Source organism: Protopterus annectens, chromosome 3.part1, assembly GCF_019279795.1.
Source record: "Protopterus annectens isolate FY-2018-M chromosome 3.part1, PAN1.0, whole genome shotgun sequence".
Taxonomy (NCBI): Eukaryota; Metazoa; Chordata; order Ceratodontiformes; family Protopteridae; genus Protopterus; species Protopterus annectens.
This window is the reverse complement of record NC_056732.1, coordinates 614,722,865-614,740,234: the sequence shown is the minus strand read 5'-3', so window position 1 is coordinate 614,740,234 and position 17,370 is coordinate 614,722,865. Positions and strand designations below refer to the sequence as shown.

The 17,370-nt window shown below is 41.1% G+C and overlaps 1 protein-coding gene across 3 annotated transcripts in view; it reads right to left on the bottom strand.

The window, feature by feature from the left end:
- Window positions 1–17,370, bottom strand: part of CTDP1 (CTD phosphatase subunit 1) — a 2,700,378-nt gene that overhangs the window by 1,533,538 nt on the left and 1,149,470 nt on the right. For all 3 annotated transcript variants that reach the window (XM_044066995.1, XM_044066996.1, XM_044066997.1), the window contains one exon: window positions 8,585–8,678. In XM_044066995.1, coding sequence (XP_043922930.1) covers window positions 8,585–8,678 — 94 coding nt within the window. The remainder of the gene's footprint in view (window positions 1–8,584; window positions 8,679–17,370) is intronic.

Below are 17,370 nucleotides of genomic sequence, written 5' to 3'. Positions count from 1 at the left end.
TGTTAGTACTACAGGAGGGACATTGCTGTGTGGATGATAGAAGTTCTGCCTGTAGGAGTGTTGAGCAGCTGCTTTTGAATACATTTGCAAGTATTTTGGAGCAGGGCTAAGACTGTTATTGATGTAAAGTTAGTGATAGATGGTTGCAAAATATTCTGAAGTTTTCATGATATTATGGTGTTTTATATTTTTGCCATTCTTTCCATGCTTTTTTGCCATCTTGAAATATTATTCTTTTCTTTTTATACAGCCAAATTACATTATAACTTTTGTTTTTTGTCTCTACCTTTAAGGAGGTGCAAAGGCATTTAGAAAAGTTGTACTGAATTCATTTAGAGCATCTTTTAAGGGGATGACATTTAGGATGCTCCAGTTAATAGATGACAGGGCAGTAATGAATACTTCTGGGTTAAACTTGGACAGGTTGTGTGTTGTTTTATAAACATGTTGTTTAAGTGGACATGTGAGATGTCTGGGATCTACAAATTAGGAGATGGTCACCATGAGTCTAACATTGTACCAGTGGTAGTGAATTTACTAGGGTTTGATACTCAGATCCAGTCTAATTAGCAGTATGATGTCTTGTAATGTGTACAATTTCAAGATGGATGTAGCGGAGTTAGAGGTTATGTCCAACCAACTGATATTGACATCACCTAGTATTAGTTTTTTCTTACAGGTAGCCAATGTAGGGTATCTTCCAGTGTAGCTGTATTGTTACCAGGAGGGATGTAAAGGACAACAATGCATATTTGTTTATTTTCAGTGAAGTAATAAAAAGCTCTGCTGAACTCAGTTTTGGTATTTGTTTGCCGTACAGGAAATATGATAGTTGCTGGGAAATATTAAAGCAATACCACCACCTTTTCTCTTATATGATCATTTCCTCCCACTGCTGTCTGTAACTTTAATACATGATCTTCAGAATTCTTTTCAGAAGACAAAAGTAGAGATTCAAACGGGGAGCAAGGTCCCTTAAGAGTCTTTCTGTGAGTCATTCTGACTTGCAGGATTGCCTTTTTTGGGGGGGGTTCCTGAATTCTTTTTGCCCCCACCACCACCACACACACACACACACACACACACACACACACACACACACACACACACACACACACTATTGCTTCTTAAACATCTCTGTTCACATTTTGGTGACAGTCCCCCCCCAAAATTGCATGAAGGATTAGAGAAACACCTACAAAATTTGGAAAAGGATAGCCGAAAAATCTAAGAGATTCCCTGTATTAACTTACCTCTTTCGGCACACTTTTTGAAAACCTCTGCAGCCAGACCCAAAAACTAAATCGCTATCCAGAGGAGAATTTAAAATCTAATTTTTTCACATCTGTTTGGTGTCAATGTGCACAGTATTCTCTGTACCTGTTATTCTTTCTAAATTTGCCAATTTTCATTCTTTTGTTGGGTTCGACCATATGACGTTCGAAATTGTAAAACTTCGATAAGATAACAGGAACCCAAACTCATCTCCACTCCCCCTAAACACCTCCCTTCATATCTGTCAAAGTGGCAAATATGAGCTGTTTGCTGGTGTGATTGACAGCTCACAGCAGGAGACAAAATTCATCTGCTGAGAATACTGTTCTGTGTGACTATCCCAGTTTGTCTTTAAGTAATCATTGAAAAGCAAGAAATGGTAATTAAACCTGACCGACTAAAAGAAAGCAGGGTATATGTGAAAACACATGTAAAGTCAATGCACTGACAGCAGCTTAGGGGCTATGATGTAATATTTCAAAGCCAAATACTGCACTGTCATATACCTGGAGGTAGACTAAAGAAATCAAGATGCCGGACCCCATATGGGCAGACTGTGAAATTACATTTAAAAATAAAAAAGAAGTATATGGAGTCCAAAAGTAGTGATACAAATGTAGGAAACACCAAGACCTGATAAGATAAGATTTTCAGTCTGTAAGCACGGTTCTCCTTTAACATACAATGTGTTACACTGCCTTTTCTAATGCTGCTCATTTAAGCATGTTACACTGTCTTTCTGACAGCACTCACTTAAGTGCTTTTATGGCTTTGAAAGCCGGCAAAACGCTTAGCTTTTTTTTTTTTATTTTGTAACTAGCAGATGGAGCTTAGCACTCACTGTGAATTCCTTGATATCTAGGTTTCAAAAAAATAATAAGTCAGTTATTACTGCAGACCTCATCACAATCCTCCATAATAATAATATTAATAATAACAGAACAGTAACAGGATGCAAGCTAACATGCTATGCTAAGCAGCTCAACATTATCTTGCCACCAACACCCATGGTTTTTATGCATCCATACTGCATTATTTCATAGCTTGCATCTTGCTCAAAAACCAGGGACAAATCCAAAACAATGGGGGACAAACATGAATGTAGCCAAGAATTTACAAATTGCACATACTGAAGCCATACTGTACTCCCGTCTCCCGCTGAAAGATATAGGTTATGCCAGAGCACTAAAATAACGCTGCTAGTACCACACCGCACCCAGCATCAATAAAACGTACAGGCCACGAGTTGGCACTATAGTACATTATCTCTTTGGCCACAACACAAAAACTGCCTTTTAGTTAGAGTGCTGCTCAGCACCATGTCTTTGCAGACTTCATCTACAAGGACGTCTGTGACAAGCCTCTATGCCATATCATGGCAGCCAGTTCCACAGATGCCAATTGGCACCAGCATTCATCACTACGTGTCTGTGCCATATCACAACAGTCAGTCCAGGATGTTCAACCACATCAGTGGCAGTGTTCATCAAAAAGTTAATGTGCTGCATCATGACAACTAGTTCCACAGATCCATTCATAAAAATAAGACGCAACACAAACAAGCCTCTGTGTCACAACATGGAAGGTGATCCGCAAAGTTACAGACATCCTTTGCACTCAGGTAAACCAGGCCACCAAATAGAGTAGGACTACACCTACGGCCAGAGTAACAACATTTCTGCATCTAAGTTCACCACAATGAGCACCTCTGAATTGAAGGACTTTAAAAAGAAAAAAAAATATACAGACTAAAATTATACGCCATGCACCCGAAACTCAAATGCACAAATTCCAGCCCCCACAAAGTCTCAGGTATCACTTATGCCAATGAATTTTATTTAAGTCTAAGAAATATCATAAACCAAGCAGTCAGAATCAGCACCTGGGGAATGTAAATGCAAAGCATCTTGGTGGAGTACAATATTAAACAAGCTCAGAAATACATGTTAAAAGTTACCATAAGGAAGACCATGGTGGAACACAAATTAAAATTAGCATCCACAGTAAATAACTATAAAACCTAACTGCGTCAGATTAAAAAATAAGGGTTCCTATTACGCTGTTGAAGTTTTACAACTTTGAATGTCATATGGTCGAACCCATATGTTCAAACGTCAGAAGACCAAAGTAGAGATTCAAACGGGGAGCAAGGTCCATTAATGAGTCTTTCTGTGAGTCATTCTGACTTGCAGGATTGCCTTTTTTGGGGGGGGGGGGTTCCTGAATTCTTTCTGCCCCCCCCCCCATCACACACACACACACACACACACACACACACACACACACACACACACACACGCTATTGCTTCTTAAACATCTCTGTTCACATTTTGGTGACAGCCCCCCCCCGAAATTGCATGAAGGATTAGAGAAACACCTACAAAATTTGGAAAAGGATAGCCGAAAAATCTAAGAAATTCCCTGTATTAACTTACCTCTTTCGGCACACTTTTTGAAAACCTCTGCAGCCAGACCCAAAAACTAAATCGCTATCCAGAGGAGAATTTAAAATCTAATTTTTTCACATCTGTTTGGTGTCAATGTGCACAGTATTCTCTGTACCTGTTACTTTTTCTTTCGAAATTTGCCAATTTTCATTCTTTTGTTGGGTTCGACCATATGACGTTCGAAATTGTAAAACTTCGATAAGATAACAGGAACCCAAACTCATCTCCACTCCCCCTAAACACCTCCCTTCATATCTGTCAAAGTGGCAAATATGAGCTGTTTGCTGGTGTGACTGACAGCTCACAGCAGGAGACAAAATTCATCTGCTGAGAATACTGTTCTGTGTGACTATCCCAGTTTGTCTTTAAGTAATCATTGAAAAGCAAGAAATGGTAATTAAACCTGACCGACTAAAAGAAAGCAGGGTATATGTGAAAACACATGTAAAGTCAATGCACTGACAGCAGCTTAGGGGCTATGATGTAATATTTCAAAGCCAAATACTGCACTGTCATATACCTGGAGGTAGACTAAAGAAATCAAGATGCGGACCCCATATGGGCAGACTGTGAAATTACATTTAAAAATAAAAAAGAAGTATATGGAGTCCAAAAGTAGTGATACAAATGTAGGAAACACCAAGACCTGATAAGATAAGATTTTCAGTCTGTAAGCACGGTTCTCCTTTAACATACAATGTGTTACACTGCCTTTTCTAATGCTGCTCATTTAAGCATGTTACACTGTCTTTCTGACAGCACTCACTTAAGTGCTTTTATGGCTTTGAAAGCCGGCAAAACGCTTAGCTTTTTTTTTTTATTTTGTAACTAGCAGATGGAGCTTAGCACTCACTGTGAATTCCTTGATATCTAGGTTTCAAAAACATAATAAGTCAGTTATTACTGCAGACCTCATCATAATCCTCCATAATAATAATATTAATAATAACAGAACAGTAACAGGATGCAAGCTAACATGCTATGCTAAGCAGCTCAACATTATCTTGCCACCAACACCCATGGTTTTTATGCATCCATACTGCATTATTTCATAGCTTGCATCTTGCTCAAGAACCAGGGACAAATCCAAAACAATGGGGGACAAACATGAATGTAGCCAAGAATTTACAAATTGCACATACTGAAGCCATACTGTACTCCCGTCTCCCGCTGAAAGATATAGGTTATGCCAGAGCACTAAAATTACGCTGCTAGTACCACACCGCACCCAGCATCAATAAAACGTACAGGCCATGAGTTGGCACTATAGTACATTATCTCTTTGGCCACAACACAAAAACTGCCTTTTAGTTAGAGTGCTGCTCTGCACCACGTCTTTGCAGACTTCATCTACAAGGACGTCTGTGACAAGCCTCTATGCCATATCATGGCAGCCAGTTCCACAGATGCCAATTGGCACCAGCATTCATCACTAAGTGTCTGTGCCATATCACAACAGTCAGTCCAGGATGTTCAACCACATCAGTGGCAGTGTTCATCAAAAAGTTAATGTGCTGCATCATGACAACTAGTTCCACAGATCCATTCATAAAAATAAGACGCAACACAAACAAGCCTCTGTGTCACAACATGGAAGGTGATCCGCAAAGTTACAGACATCCTTTGCACTCAGGTAAACCAGGCCACCAAATAGAGTAGGACTACACCTACGGCCAGAGTAACAACATTTCTGCATCTAAGTTCACCACAATAAGCACCTCTGAATTGAAGGACTTTAAAAAGAAAAAAAAATATACAGACTAAAATTATACGCCAAGCACCCGAAACTCAAATGCACAAATTCCAGCCCCCACAAAGTCTCAGGTATCACTTATGCCAATGAATTTTATTTAAGTCTAAGAAATATCATAAATCAAGCAGTCAGAATCAGCACCTGGGGAATGTAAATACAAAGCATCTTGGTGGAGTACAATATTAAACAAGCTCAGAAATACATGTTAAAAGTTACCATAAGGAAGACCATGGTGGAACACAAATTAAAATTAGCATCCACAGTAAATAACTATAAAACCTAACTGCATCAGATTAAAAAATAAGGGTTCTTATTACGCTGTCGAAGTTTTACAACTTTGAATGTCACATGGTCGAACCCATATGTTCAAACGTAAAAAAAGAAAAGAAAAGGAAAAAACTTACTGGACTGTTGTAAGCAGGGGGGCAAGCCCCCCACACCCTCCGCTCTTTAAATATACCAAGTCCGAGACCGCACTACAATGCAGTACAATGCAGAAAGGGAAGATTTCCCTTTACTACATTAGCACGATCTCTGAGTTGATATATTTAAAGAGCAGGGGGTGTGGGGGATGCAGGGGTGCTTGCCCCCTGCTTACAACCATTAGGAAACGTTTTTATTTTTAATTTTTAGGTATTCAAAGTTTTACAACTTCGAACATATGGGTTCGACCATATGACGTTCGAAGTTGTTAAACTTCGATAAGGTAACAGGAACCCAAATATAACGCACAGTAATGCTCTAAATTTATGCAAAATGGCATTGCCAACTCTCACCCTAAAGATACTGCTAATATACCTGCACCAACTTCATACCAGAAACCAAAGACATAGCAAGGTTGATGCAAGCTGCTAGTGGGCACAATCAGCACTGCAGATGATGTGCCAACTGATCTCTAAAAGTCAGTGATGTAATTGCTTTTGTTAGACAGCTGGGCATGACAGCAATATCTAAAGTCATTTACGCAGCTGTGATTGAGATTATGGCCTTTTAATAATTTGACTGCAGAGTGTGTGTGTGTGTGTGTGTGTGTGGTACTGTAGCACAGCAGCATGAAGCTAGTATACCCCTTTACTACAGCTTCTGATAGGTGTTTCAGACAGGCAAAGAACTATCATGTTTTAGCTCTTTACTCAAAGGAATTTTTTTTTTTTGGGGGGGGGGTTATTAAATGATCGAGGATGCATTCTTTCGAATGCATCTTTAACGAACTTGAAAGCACAAAAAGGCAACATAGCAAAATTGGGCATACAAGCAAATTCTTTCCCAAGGAAAGAATTCACTTGGCCGCTTCCATTACTTTGCTGTTTTCGTCACTGTAGTGCGATCTCGGAGTTGGTATTTTTAAACAGGGGAAGGCGAAGGGGGTGAAGCCCCCCCTCCCCACTTTATGTAATGTTTAAATTTTTTTTTTGAACTGCTAGTTTCTTCCCTTGGAAAAAAAATTGCAGTTCAGAGCGTTCGAGATTGTAAGCTTCCACTTACATGGGTTCGATAAATCATCATTCACTTTAAGAGTACGATGATATTTCCTGTATGGACATCAATAATGCACATCATTATGCCCCACCTAAGATCCCAGGAACTAGAGACATAGAAGTGTAGCTAGTTCAGTTATTGCCATGGGCTAGTGCTATGAACCAAAGCCCCACACCCTCAGCTCTACAAGTGAGTGAAGAGCAAAAAAAAAGCAAGTCACTGTATACCATAAGTGATCATCTTATTACAGTTACATCTAGGCATACCCCACACACAGAAAAAAAAGGAAAAAAAAAAGGACCTTCCTTCTACAGGTGCACCAAGGTGGCCAGATGCATGACATGTCCCCCTCTAGCCCCAGTTATTCAGGTCCTGTTTCTGTGGTCTGCCCCCAACCTTCCTTTAACATATTTTATTAAAAAAAAAAAAAAAAAAAAAAAAAAAAGCATTTATTCTTTTACGCAAACTGCAGCAATAAGCTCTAATATAAAAAATATTAATGATCTGGACCCACATGGTTTTGTAAAAGGAGATCACATCTACTTCATTTGGGAAACTTTGAGAGTCATGGAAATAGCAGACATCAGCCAAACAGTTTATACAGTGTACTGTATCCAACAAAGTCTTTTTGCACTATTTCCCATGCTGGTTGGAAGACTGACAGGAATTCACGTAGTGAAAGTAGCAGCTGCCACCTCAAAAAGCAAAAAAGTGCTTAGATGCACTCCACAGCGTTTGGTACTGGGAACAATTCTGTTCAGTACATACTTGTCAGATGTCCAAACCATTAAGCCAGACATTTCACTAACTAAATTTAACAATGACTGCAGCTGGGTGTTGTCATTCACTTAGTAGCTGATAAAAAGACCTAAACCATACAAATCAATGGAAATGGGCTCAAGTGAAAGGCAAATGAACTGCATCACTGTCATTTTTGGTAAACAAAATATGACATCAACTTACACTACAGATGGCACCTTGCTCCAAAATGATATGATCATCAAAGATCTTGTTGAAAATTGCCTACTTTTGACCACCATATAGCAACAATACTAAGGAAATCATTCTATCCAGCCCAATTAATAAATAAAGGTATCTCATTCAAGTTAAATTATGTTATTTTTTCCTCTATACCCTGATCAGACCAATTATAGAATATACGTCTTATTGTATGTATCATCCAAACACCTTACACAGCTTCAAAGACCCTAGAGGTTCCTATATAAAAAAAAGACCACCAGACTAAAGATCTTCCATTACCAAGACTATGCCTTGAATAGACTCCTGTATGGTGACTTGTGTCTACCATTCTGTGTTGTTAATGACTCAACCCTCCTTGATCTCCAACACCTCATCAAAACAAATAGTTTCACCAACACTCGAACTAAAGATTTGAATCTCCATAAATAAACACACAAAAAATGCTGTACAGACAAATTTATTACTCAGTACTTCTCCCATCCCTGGAATATGTTACATAAAAAAACGCTTCTGACTACTAAGAAAATGTTTCTATGTTTTCTTTTTATACACTGATGACAGTAAAGTATTACTGAAAAATAAATTACCAGGCTAGGCATAGGTCAGTAGAAAGAAATATGCAGTTACTTAGATATGATGCACCACTTACCTCCGAGCTAACCATTAGTTCGGGGACACTGTGAACCATAGCAACACTTGCTGTGGATCGTTGAGCTTGTTGCCTGCCATTTTTGCTCTGTGGGCTACAAAAATAAAATAAGATAAAAAATCTGAGAGTTCATTAAATGTACAACAATTGCAGAGACATATGTGATCCTATTACTAAGAGCACTGCTAAAAAATTACTTGTTCTAAAACAGTATGACTGAAAAAAATTATTAGCTTTCATAAATCTGCACCCTTAACGGAGGTTAAATAAAGGTATTCTGTATACGCTTTCAGGAAAGTGATACCAGAAGAAGATAAAAATAGTGTAACTAGTAAATGTTGTTGGGTCAGTCAGTACACCTCACACGTGCTCAATCAACACATCTCTATAACAAAAATAAAGTTAAAAAGCATTTGTCAAGGCCAAATGTTGATTTGCACTGATAATCAACTGCAACAACAGAATGGACTGGAGACAGGCAAACCAAGTAATCAGAAACAAACAGTAGTTATAAAACTTTCATTTACTTGAGAGGTACTGTCTTGAAATTCATACAAAGTTTGTGTAATACACAGCACATACAAGGTAAGGGCAATTTTAAGACACAGATTGCTTAAAAGTGCTGTCTCCAAAAAGTACAGTTTTGTACCTACCATAAATGTAGATGTTCCGAGTGTAAACACTGCTGCAGTCATTACACTTGGGTTATCCTGCCGTCAGGCGGTTCTCCAGTCGGCTTGAGTTCCAAAGTCTTGGTCCGGCGTCGGGTGATGTCGCCTTCTCCCCGATGTCAGTGCGACAGGGGTATATATGATGCAGCCAAAGCCATTTTCTTCAGTTTTTCTTGCCCCAGGTGTCAGGTGCCCCCAAAGAGGTAGGCAATTCAAATTGCTAATAAAACATACATAAGAAAAGCAAACAACAACTTTCAGTTACCAGCAAATACTCCCCATAGGTAGTAAAGGGTAGAAGGCATAGGTACGTACCAGCAAGTAAGAGGGGAAGGAGGGATGGTAACCTGGACTGCAGCAGTGTTTACACTCGAACATCTACATTTATGGTAGGTACAAAACTGTACTATGTTCATCGTGTTACACTGCTGCAGTCATTATACTTGGGTGGAATCCCAAAGCTGAGGTAGGGAGGCTGGTTCTATAAGGCATTAGGGGTGGCTATAAGGCCCTGCAGTACAGCAGTGGCGAAGCCAGCTCTGGATTTAGAGTATAAAGGTAAATGGTAATGCTTGGTGAAGGTATGCACAGAACTCCATGTTGCTGCTTCTAAAATATCCTTGGTAGGTACTCCTCTGAGGTAGGTAGTTGAAGTGGCTGTTGCCCTGGTGGAGTGAGATCTAATTCTGCTAGGTAAAGGTTTCCTATGGTGAGAATAGCAGAAATGTATGTAAAGTCCTATCCATTTTGAAATGGTCTGTTTTGAAATGGCTTTGCCCTGTGCTCCTGCAGCATATGCTACCAATAATTGCTCAGATTTTCTGAAAGCTTTGGTTTTGTACAAGTAGAAGCGTAACTGCCTGTGAATGTCCAAAGAATGTAGTAGTTTCTCCCCCTTGTTCTGTGGTTTTGGATAGAAAGTTGGCAAATGAATAGTTTGGTTTAAAGCCACACTTGATACCACCTTTGGCATAAACGTAGGTTAGTTCTTAAAGACACCCTGTCCTGGTGGAAAATGAGGAAAGGTTCCACTGCCATTAGTGCATGTAATTCTGAAACTCTTTGTGCTGATGTTAGTAGCAGAGCAGTTTCCAAGAGATGTATTTTAATTCTGCTGTGTTAGCTGGCTCAAAAGGAGGTAAAGTTAATTTTTCCAAAACAAAGTTGAGGTCCCAAGTTGGGGTAGGTGCTCTATGGGGCAGTCTTATGTTTCTAGCCTCTCTGAGGTACTGTTTGAGCAAAGGATTAGAAAAAATTGGTGGATCCTTGTTGTAATGAGCAGAAATGGCTGAGGCATGGATCTTGATTGATGAGAAGGAGAGGCCCTTGTCCAGCATCTCAGTTAAATATTGAAGTATTTGAGGAATGTTTGGGACAAGAGGGTCAGGGCTGTGCACCTGGTTCCAGGCACGGAATCTCTTCCATTTATCCGAGTAGGCTTTCCTGGTGCTAGGCCTTCTGGCCTCCAGAATGACATCCATAACAGCTTTGGATAGAAGCATTGCTTGCTTGACTAAGGAATTTTCCATGCAGCTAGGTTTAAGGTCTTTAGCTGGCTGTGAAGTATCTGATTGTTATGCTGTGTCAGCAGATGTGGGATTTGAGAAAAAATCCAGAGTGGTTCTTGTGCTAAGTTCTTTAAGATTGGGTACCAGTGCTGGCGTGGCCAGTCTGGTGCAATCAGGATAATCTTTGGCTCTTCTTGCCTGGCTTTTATGAGTACCTTTGGAAGGAGAGGTAAAGGAGGGAAAGCGTATACTTGTAGGTTTTTCCAGATGAATGAGAGGGCATCCACTTTCCATGCTTGTGGATGGTAACGCCTTGTGCAGAAATTCTGTAGCTGGCAGTTCACTGGGGATGCAAACAGATCTATGTCCGGGCTCCACCATTTTTGCGTTATCATTCTGAATACTTCCGGATTTAATTCCCATTCGTGGGGATCCATGATGTTTCTGCTTAGGTCGTCTGCCAGTGTGTTTTTCTCTCCTGGCAGGAATTGTGCTTGCAGATGAACTTGGTAGTCTAGAGCTGTGTTCCACAAGGTCATGGCTTGTCTGCAGAGGGGGTAAGGAGTGTGTGCCCCCATGCTTGTTTATGTACCACATAACTGTGGTGTTGTCTGTCTTTAGTAATAGTTGTCATGGATGCAGCAGGTCCTTGAAAGCTATAAGTGCATTTTGTACAGCTAGCATCTCTTTTTGATTGATGTGAAGACGCCTTTGCTCTGTGGGCCACTCGCCCTGAATACATTTTCCTGCCATGTGTGCTCCCCAGGCATAAACCGATGCATTTGTTGTCAGTGTTTGCCTGGCTGTGGGTTGAGTAAAAGGCTGTCCCTTGTTGAGGTGACAAGCTTGAACCCACCATCGAAACTCCTGTTGAAGGCAAGGAATTAGTGGTATAACTGTTTCCAAACTTTGACAGTGTTGAGACCATACACTCTTTAGGTACTATTGTAGTTTCCTCATATGCAGTCTGGCATATGGAATTAGTAGTATGCAAGATGCCATGTAGCCCAAGGCCTGCAGAATTTTTCTTGCAGGGAGTTGGGTCTTTGTTGCTATCAATTGAAAGTATTGAGTCAGTTGTCCTTGCTTGTCTGGCGTAAGATAAGCCATCTGGGCCGTTGTGTTCAAGGTGGCACCCAGGAATATTATCTGTTGTGAGGGCACTAGTTTTAATTTCATTTCATTTACTGTGTACCCCAGGCAACTTAATAACTTTTTTACGAATGCCAGATGCTTTAAAAGAATGTCATTGCTCTCTGCTTGAATCAGGCAGTCATCCAGGTATGGATAAATTTGAATTCCTTTTTGCCTGCAAAATGCAATTACTGGTGCCAGGCACTTTGTGAAGACCCTGGGCGCAGTAGATAAGCCAAAGGGCAGGGCAGAGAAATCTGAGGTATCTTCTGCAGTTTTGTCTGATAGGGACATGCAGGTATGCCTCCTTGAGGTCCAAAGTCACGAGCCAAGCTTTCTTGCCCAGCATGGGAAGCAGCTGCTGTAGTGTCAACATTTAGAATTTCGGAACATCCAGGTAAGTGTTTAGAGAAGAAAGATCCAGAATGGGTCTCCAACCTTTGTCCTTTCTGGGAACCAGAAAAAGTTTTCAATAAAATCCTTGTCCTTGCTCCTGTGGTGGTACCTTTTGAATAGCTCTCATGTTCATGAGTGCTGTAATTTGTTTTTGAGCCTCTGCCCATTGATTTGGTGGCAGATTTGGCATTCTTTTTAACCTTGGCAAAGTGTGAAACTGGAACCTGTAACCTTGAGATACAATGTTGAGAACCCATTTGTCTTTGGTGATGCAAAGCCAATTGTGATAGAAAAGTGCCAGTTTTCCTCCTAAGGGGGCTGCCAAGAGAGAACTGTTTGGCAGCTGTAGTGGTAAGTCATTGAGGCTGCTTTTTATAAGTTTGTGGCCTGTCTTCCCCTTCTTTCTGCCTTGGTGTACCCTATTGTCAAGGCCTGTAAGGACCTTGTGCTTGACCTCTACCTCTTGGACGTCTGTATCTGCCTCTTTGAGGTCCGTCTGTGATTGGAAAGGACCAATTCTTTGTTGGCCAATTTCTGCTAAAATGAGGAGGCTGAACCTGTAAGAAATCCTTCACTGTTTGCATGTATTTTGCCTTATCCTCCATCTTCTTTAATACCTCCTCTGCCTTAACTCCAAACAACACATCCCGCTGTAAAGGTGCGTCCAGTAATTTTGCCTTAACATGATCTGGTAATGTATGTCCCTTTAACCACACATGCCTTCTAATGACAGAGCCTGTAACTGCTGCTCTACAGGAGGCCTCTACGGAATCAAATCCACGTTGCAAAGTATGTTTTCCCACTTGTTCAGTTGCAAGCAATAAATCCTGCATTTCTTTAAAATTAGGAGGATCTGAATCTGGAAGCATCTTTTGTTTCAACTGAGACATCAAAAATTGCTGATATTTTAGCATGTGAAACTGGCAGTTTAAGGCTCTCATTGCTAAAGTTGCAGACGTATATACTTTCTTTTCCCATCTGTCTAATGCTCTGGAATCTCTGTCAGAGGGAACTGTTTTTTTGCTGATGAGGCCTTAATCCATTTGGGTCCATGAGAAATAGTTTCAGGGTCAGCAACAGGGCTTTTATACAGAAATTTGTGAGAGTCAGGGACTCTGTAATATCTATCAGGTTTAACTGGGGCTGGAGATAAGGAGTCTGGGTTTAAGCTGGATTCAGTGTACACATCATCCACAATATCTAACACTGGCGGAATAGCAAGGGGTCTGTGTTGAGGCAACAAAAGGAAGTCTCTGAGCCTTTTCTTGGATTCTGAGTAATCCTGGCCTTCCCAATGGAAATGCTCCCTCATGGTATGTAAGGTCTCCCCAAAGGAGTAGTCCTCAGGTGGAGAGGCTGATGGAATAGATTCCTCAGCATCCGAATCCTCATAAGGATGTAAGGAATATCCTAGGTCTGAGGATGAATCTGAGGAAATGGACACCTGGTCGGAAGATTCATAATCTGCATCCTGTCTGGGCCTTTTATCAGGAGGGGGATGGGACCCCCTGATCAGGGTGATTAGGTCTTCGGCCATTTTGAGTATTTGTTTCTTAGGCATGGAAGCCTGTCCTGGAGAAGCTGTATCTGTTTATTTGTTTTTAACGGGGCCTTAGACTTAGCAGAGGGTTTAATGGTTAACTGTGTAGGTCTGAAGACACCCTCTGAAGCTGTGGATTGCTCAGCTACTTCAGTTCCCTCAGAAGGGTTAGTTTCGATAGGCTGAAAACATAGAGCATCCGAAGGCCCAGCCAGCTCCACGTGGGAGTCGGAGGCAGTCTGTGGTTCTGTGGATGCGGTCGTCAGGGGCTGTGTAGGCGCCTCGCTGAAAACCGGAGACCGGCCTAGAAGAGGCCTCGTTGTCAGTTTTGGGCCTCGGATACCTGTCCTTGTCTTTGTGCTTTTTATGTAATCCGGTCGTCGGAAGTTCCGATGGCATGGTGCAATTGAATTTTCTGCCAAAATAATGTCGGGCAAAATCAAACCGACGTTTAATAGTGCGCTTGGTAAACCTAGCACAAAACAGACAACCAGTGACGTCGTGGCCTGGGCCTAGGCATGGAATACAATAGGAGTGGAAATCCTTATGAGGTATTTGCTTTCCACAAGAAATACAGTTATTAACTTTTACTGACATCGGTCTGAGGCAAGAAAAAGTTTCCCCAATGGGGTACTTAGCTTTGTAGAAGACTTCGGTTCTGGATTCGGAATGAAAATCTCAGGAGTCGGCCGACCGGCACTTGCGAATTGCTTCTGCTTCGGGCACCGCATGGTAAGAAAGACTGAAGAAAATGGCGTAGGCTGCATCTTTTATACCCCTGTCGCACTGACATCAGGGAGGAGGCGACAGCAACCAACACCGGACCAAGACTTTGGAACTCAGGCCAACTGGGGAACCGCCTGACAGCAGGATAACCCAAGTGTAATGACTGCAGCAGTGTAACACGATGAACATCTGCAAAATATGTAGCTCAAGCAAATGAGCACATGATGGCATGTAAATGAAAACTTCCTTGTAAATAAAGTACAGTTGTGTAAGAATTTATCATAATGGTACATGATCTACTGATCACTGTTGCAGTTTTCTTAACAGAGTACCAAAGCTTTACCTTCCCAATGATGTATGTCCGACAAGTGACCTCAGCTCGTATACATCAGGGTATACAGGTGGACATATGCACGAGTTCCTCCAACTATCTCTAAGCCAGACACATGAAGACTACTAAGAGAGGAGAGACTATTCGGCTAGGAGTGGCATATCTGGAACAGTAAGTAAACTCCCTCAAAAACAGGAACTAGGTGATAGCTCACAACTGGAGGAAAGAGAAAATTTGGAGCCCATGAAAAGAAGAGGGGAAGAAGCGAGGGAAAGAATACTACATCAGTGATCAGTAGGATATCTACTCTTATGGTAGATTCTTACACAAATGTACTATGTTCTGACAAAGACCACTGTTGCAGTATTCTTAACATATCGGTGATTTCCAGAGCTGAAGGAGGTAAAGGGTGGTTGGCTAATAGGAGGATGAGCTGTCCAGAAGACCAGATATGCCAGACCTTGCAAAGACAGCCTTGGACCTGGAGAAAGTGTCAAAGCTGGAGTGTTTGGTGAAGGTGTGCACAAAACACCAGGTGGCAGCTTCCAAGATAGACCTAGCATCAGCATCCTTGTGGAAAGCATCCGAAGAAGCCGCTGCCTGAGTACAGTGTTGTTTTAGGCAGGAAGCAAAGTCTTGCCATGATGCGTATAGCAAAAAAAAAATTTTTTGATATCCATGATACAATAGTTTGCCGTTCTGAGACCGGCTGACCCAGTTTGGAATCCATGAAGGAAATAAATAGCTGGTCGTTTTTTTCTAATAAAAGTTATGTACTCACCATAAAGATGCATCTGTGTTGTCCATTTTCATTCTTCCTCATCTGATGGGTCACTGATCTGTTCTCAGATTCAGCTCAGCCAATTTTATCAAATTCATGAATCCAACTCTCGAGCTCCTCCTTTTACCCATAATGCTTTTTCATCCTAGCATATTTCAGATAGAGTCTGATGTCTCAAATAACATATTATGATGCCAAACTGATAGAGGCATTGAAAAAGTCTGGAGCTCAAACTGGATCAAACAGGTTCCCAAAGGAGAATCTCTTGGGTCTCACCAGAAAGAGAGGGAATTGGGGTGGAAGGTGGGAAGTTGAGCAAGAATGAAAACAGACAACACGGATGCATCGTTATGGTGAATACATAACTTTTGCAGCTGATGTTATTTCTTTCATTCCTCAACTGATGGGACAGAGTCCCCAGCTAGATAAACCTTGGGTAGTACTCATGGAAGGATATTCCTGAGAAACAAATCTAACTTGTAATGAGCAATAAAAGTATGAGCAGTGGACCAAGTGGCAGCGGTACAAATGTCATCTATTGCTGTTCTTAACCAAACAGCAGTTGAAGTGGCTACAGACCTTGTGGAATGTGCTTGGGGGATTTAGGCAAAGATAACACATTTTCGCTGTAAATAAAGGATACAATCATTCGATCATTCAGCTAGAGTCACTTTAGTTACTGCTTTTCAAAATTTGTTCTTGGAAAAAGATACAAATAATTGGTCGGTCTACCTGAAATCTTTGGATCTGTGAAGATGAAATCTAAGCTGTCAGTACACGTCCAAAAGTAGCAGCATGTATTCACCCTTTTTTGAAAATTTTGGGAAGAATACAGGTAGTTTGATAACCTGATTAACGTTGGATTCAGAAACCACCTTGGTTGATATTTCTCTTATATGTTAAAACAATAAACCTGTTTTGAAAAAAAAAGAAACCACCTTGGATAGAAAACATGGATTTGTGTGTAGGGAAACCCCATCCTCATGAAAAATCAAGTAGGGAGATCAGAAGGAGGGGGCGTGGAGTTCGGATACTTACCTTCCGGAAGTGATGGCAACCAGAAAAATCATTTTCCAGGACATGAATTTAAGGTCCATCTTTGCCGATGGTTCAGATGGAGGTGGAGTCAGAGATTGTAGCAGGATAGTCAAATCCCACAGAGTAGGGTCCTTGACTGTAGGCATGAGTAGAAAGGTGCTTTTTAGAAATGCTTTGCACAACTTTGAGAAAGCCAAAGAGGAGTGATTTCTACCTGAATGAAAATTAGAAATAGCTGCCAAAGTACAGTTTTGTACCTACCATAAATGTAGATGTCCGATAGGTATGCATCTGCAGTCATAACATATGGGTTGTCCTGCCTCAGGCAGCCCTTCGGTCGGCCGGATTCCAAAGTCTGGGTCTGGCCTCGGCTGATGTCGCACCTTCCCTGATGTCAGAGCGTCTGGGGTATAAAAGCATCAGCCGACGCCATCCTCCTCAGTCTTTCTTGCCCCAGATGCCAGGTGCCCTCTAGGAAGGCTACATTTGGAGAAATGCAATAAATTCCAAATATTTTCAAATATATATATATATATATATATATATATACAAACAAATACACCATAATAGATCCCCCAGCTAGCTAACAGAGGGGTAAGCACCCTAGGAATACCACAGAGGGGAAGGAGGGAGGGTAAACCTGACTGCAGATGCATACCTA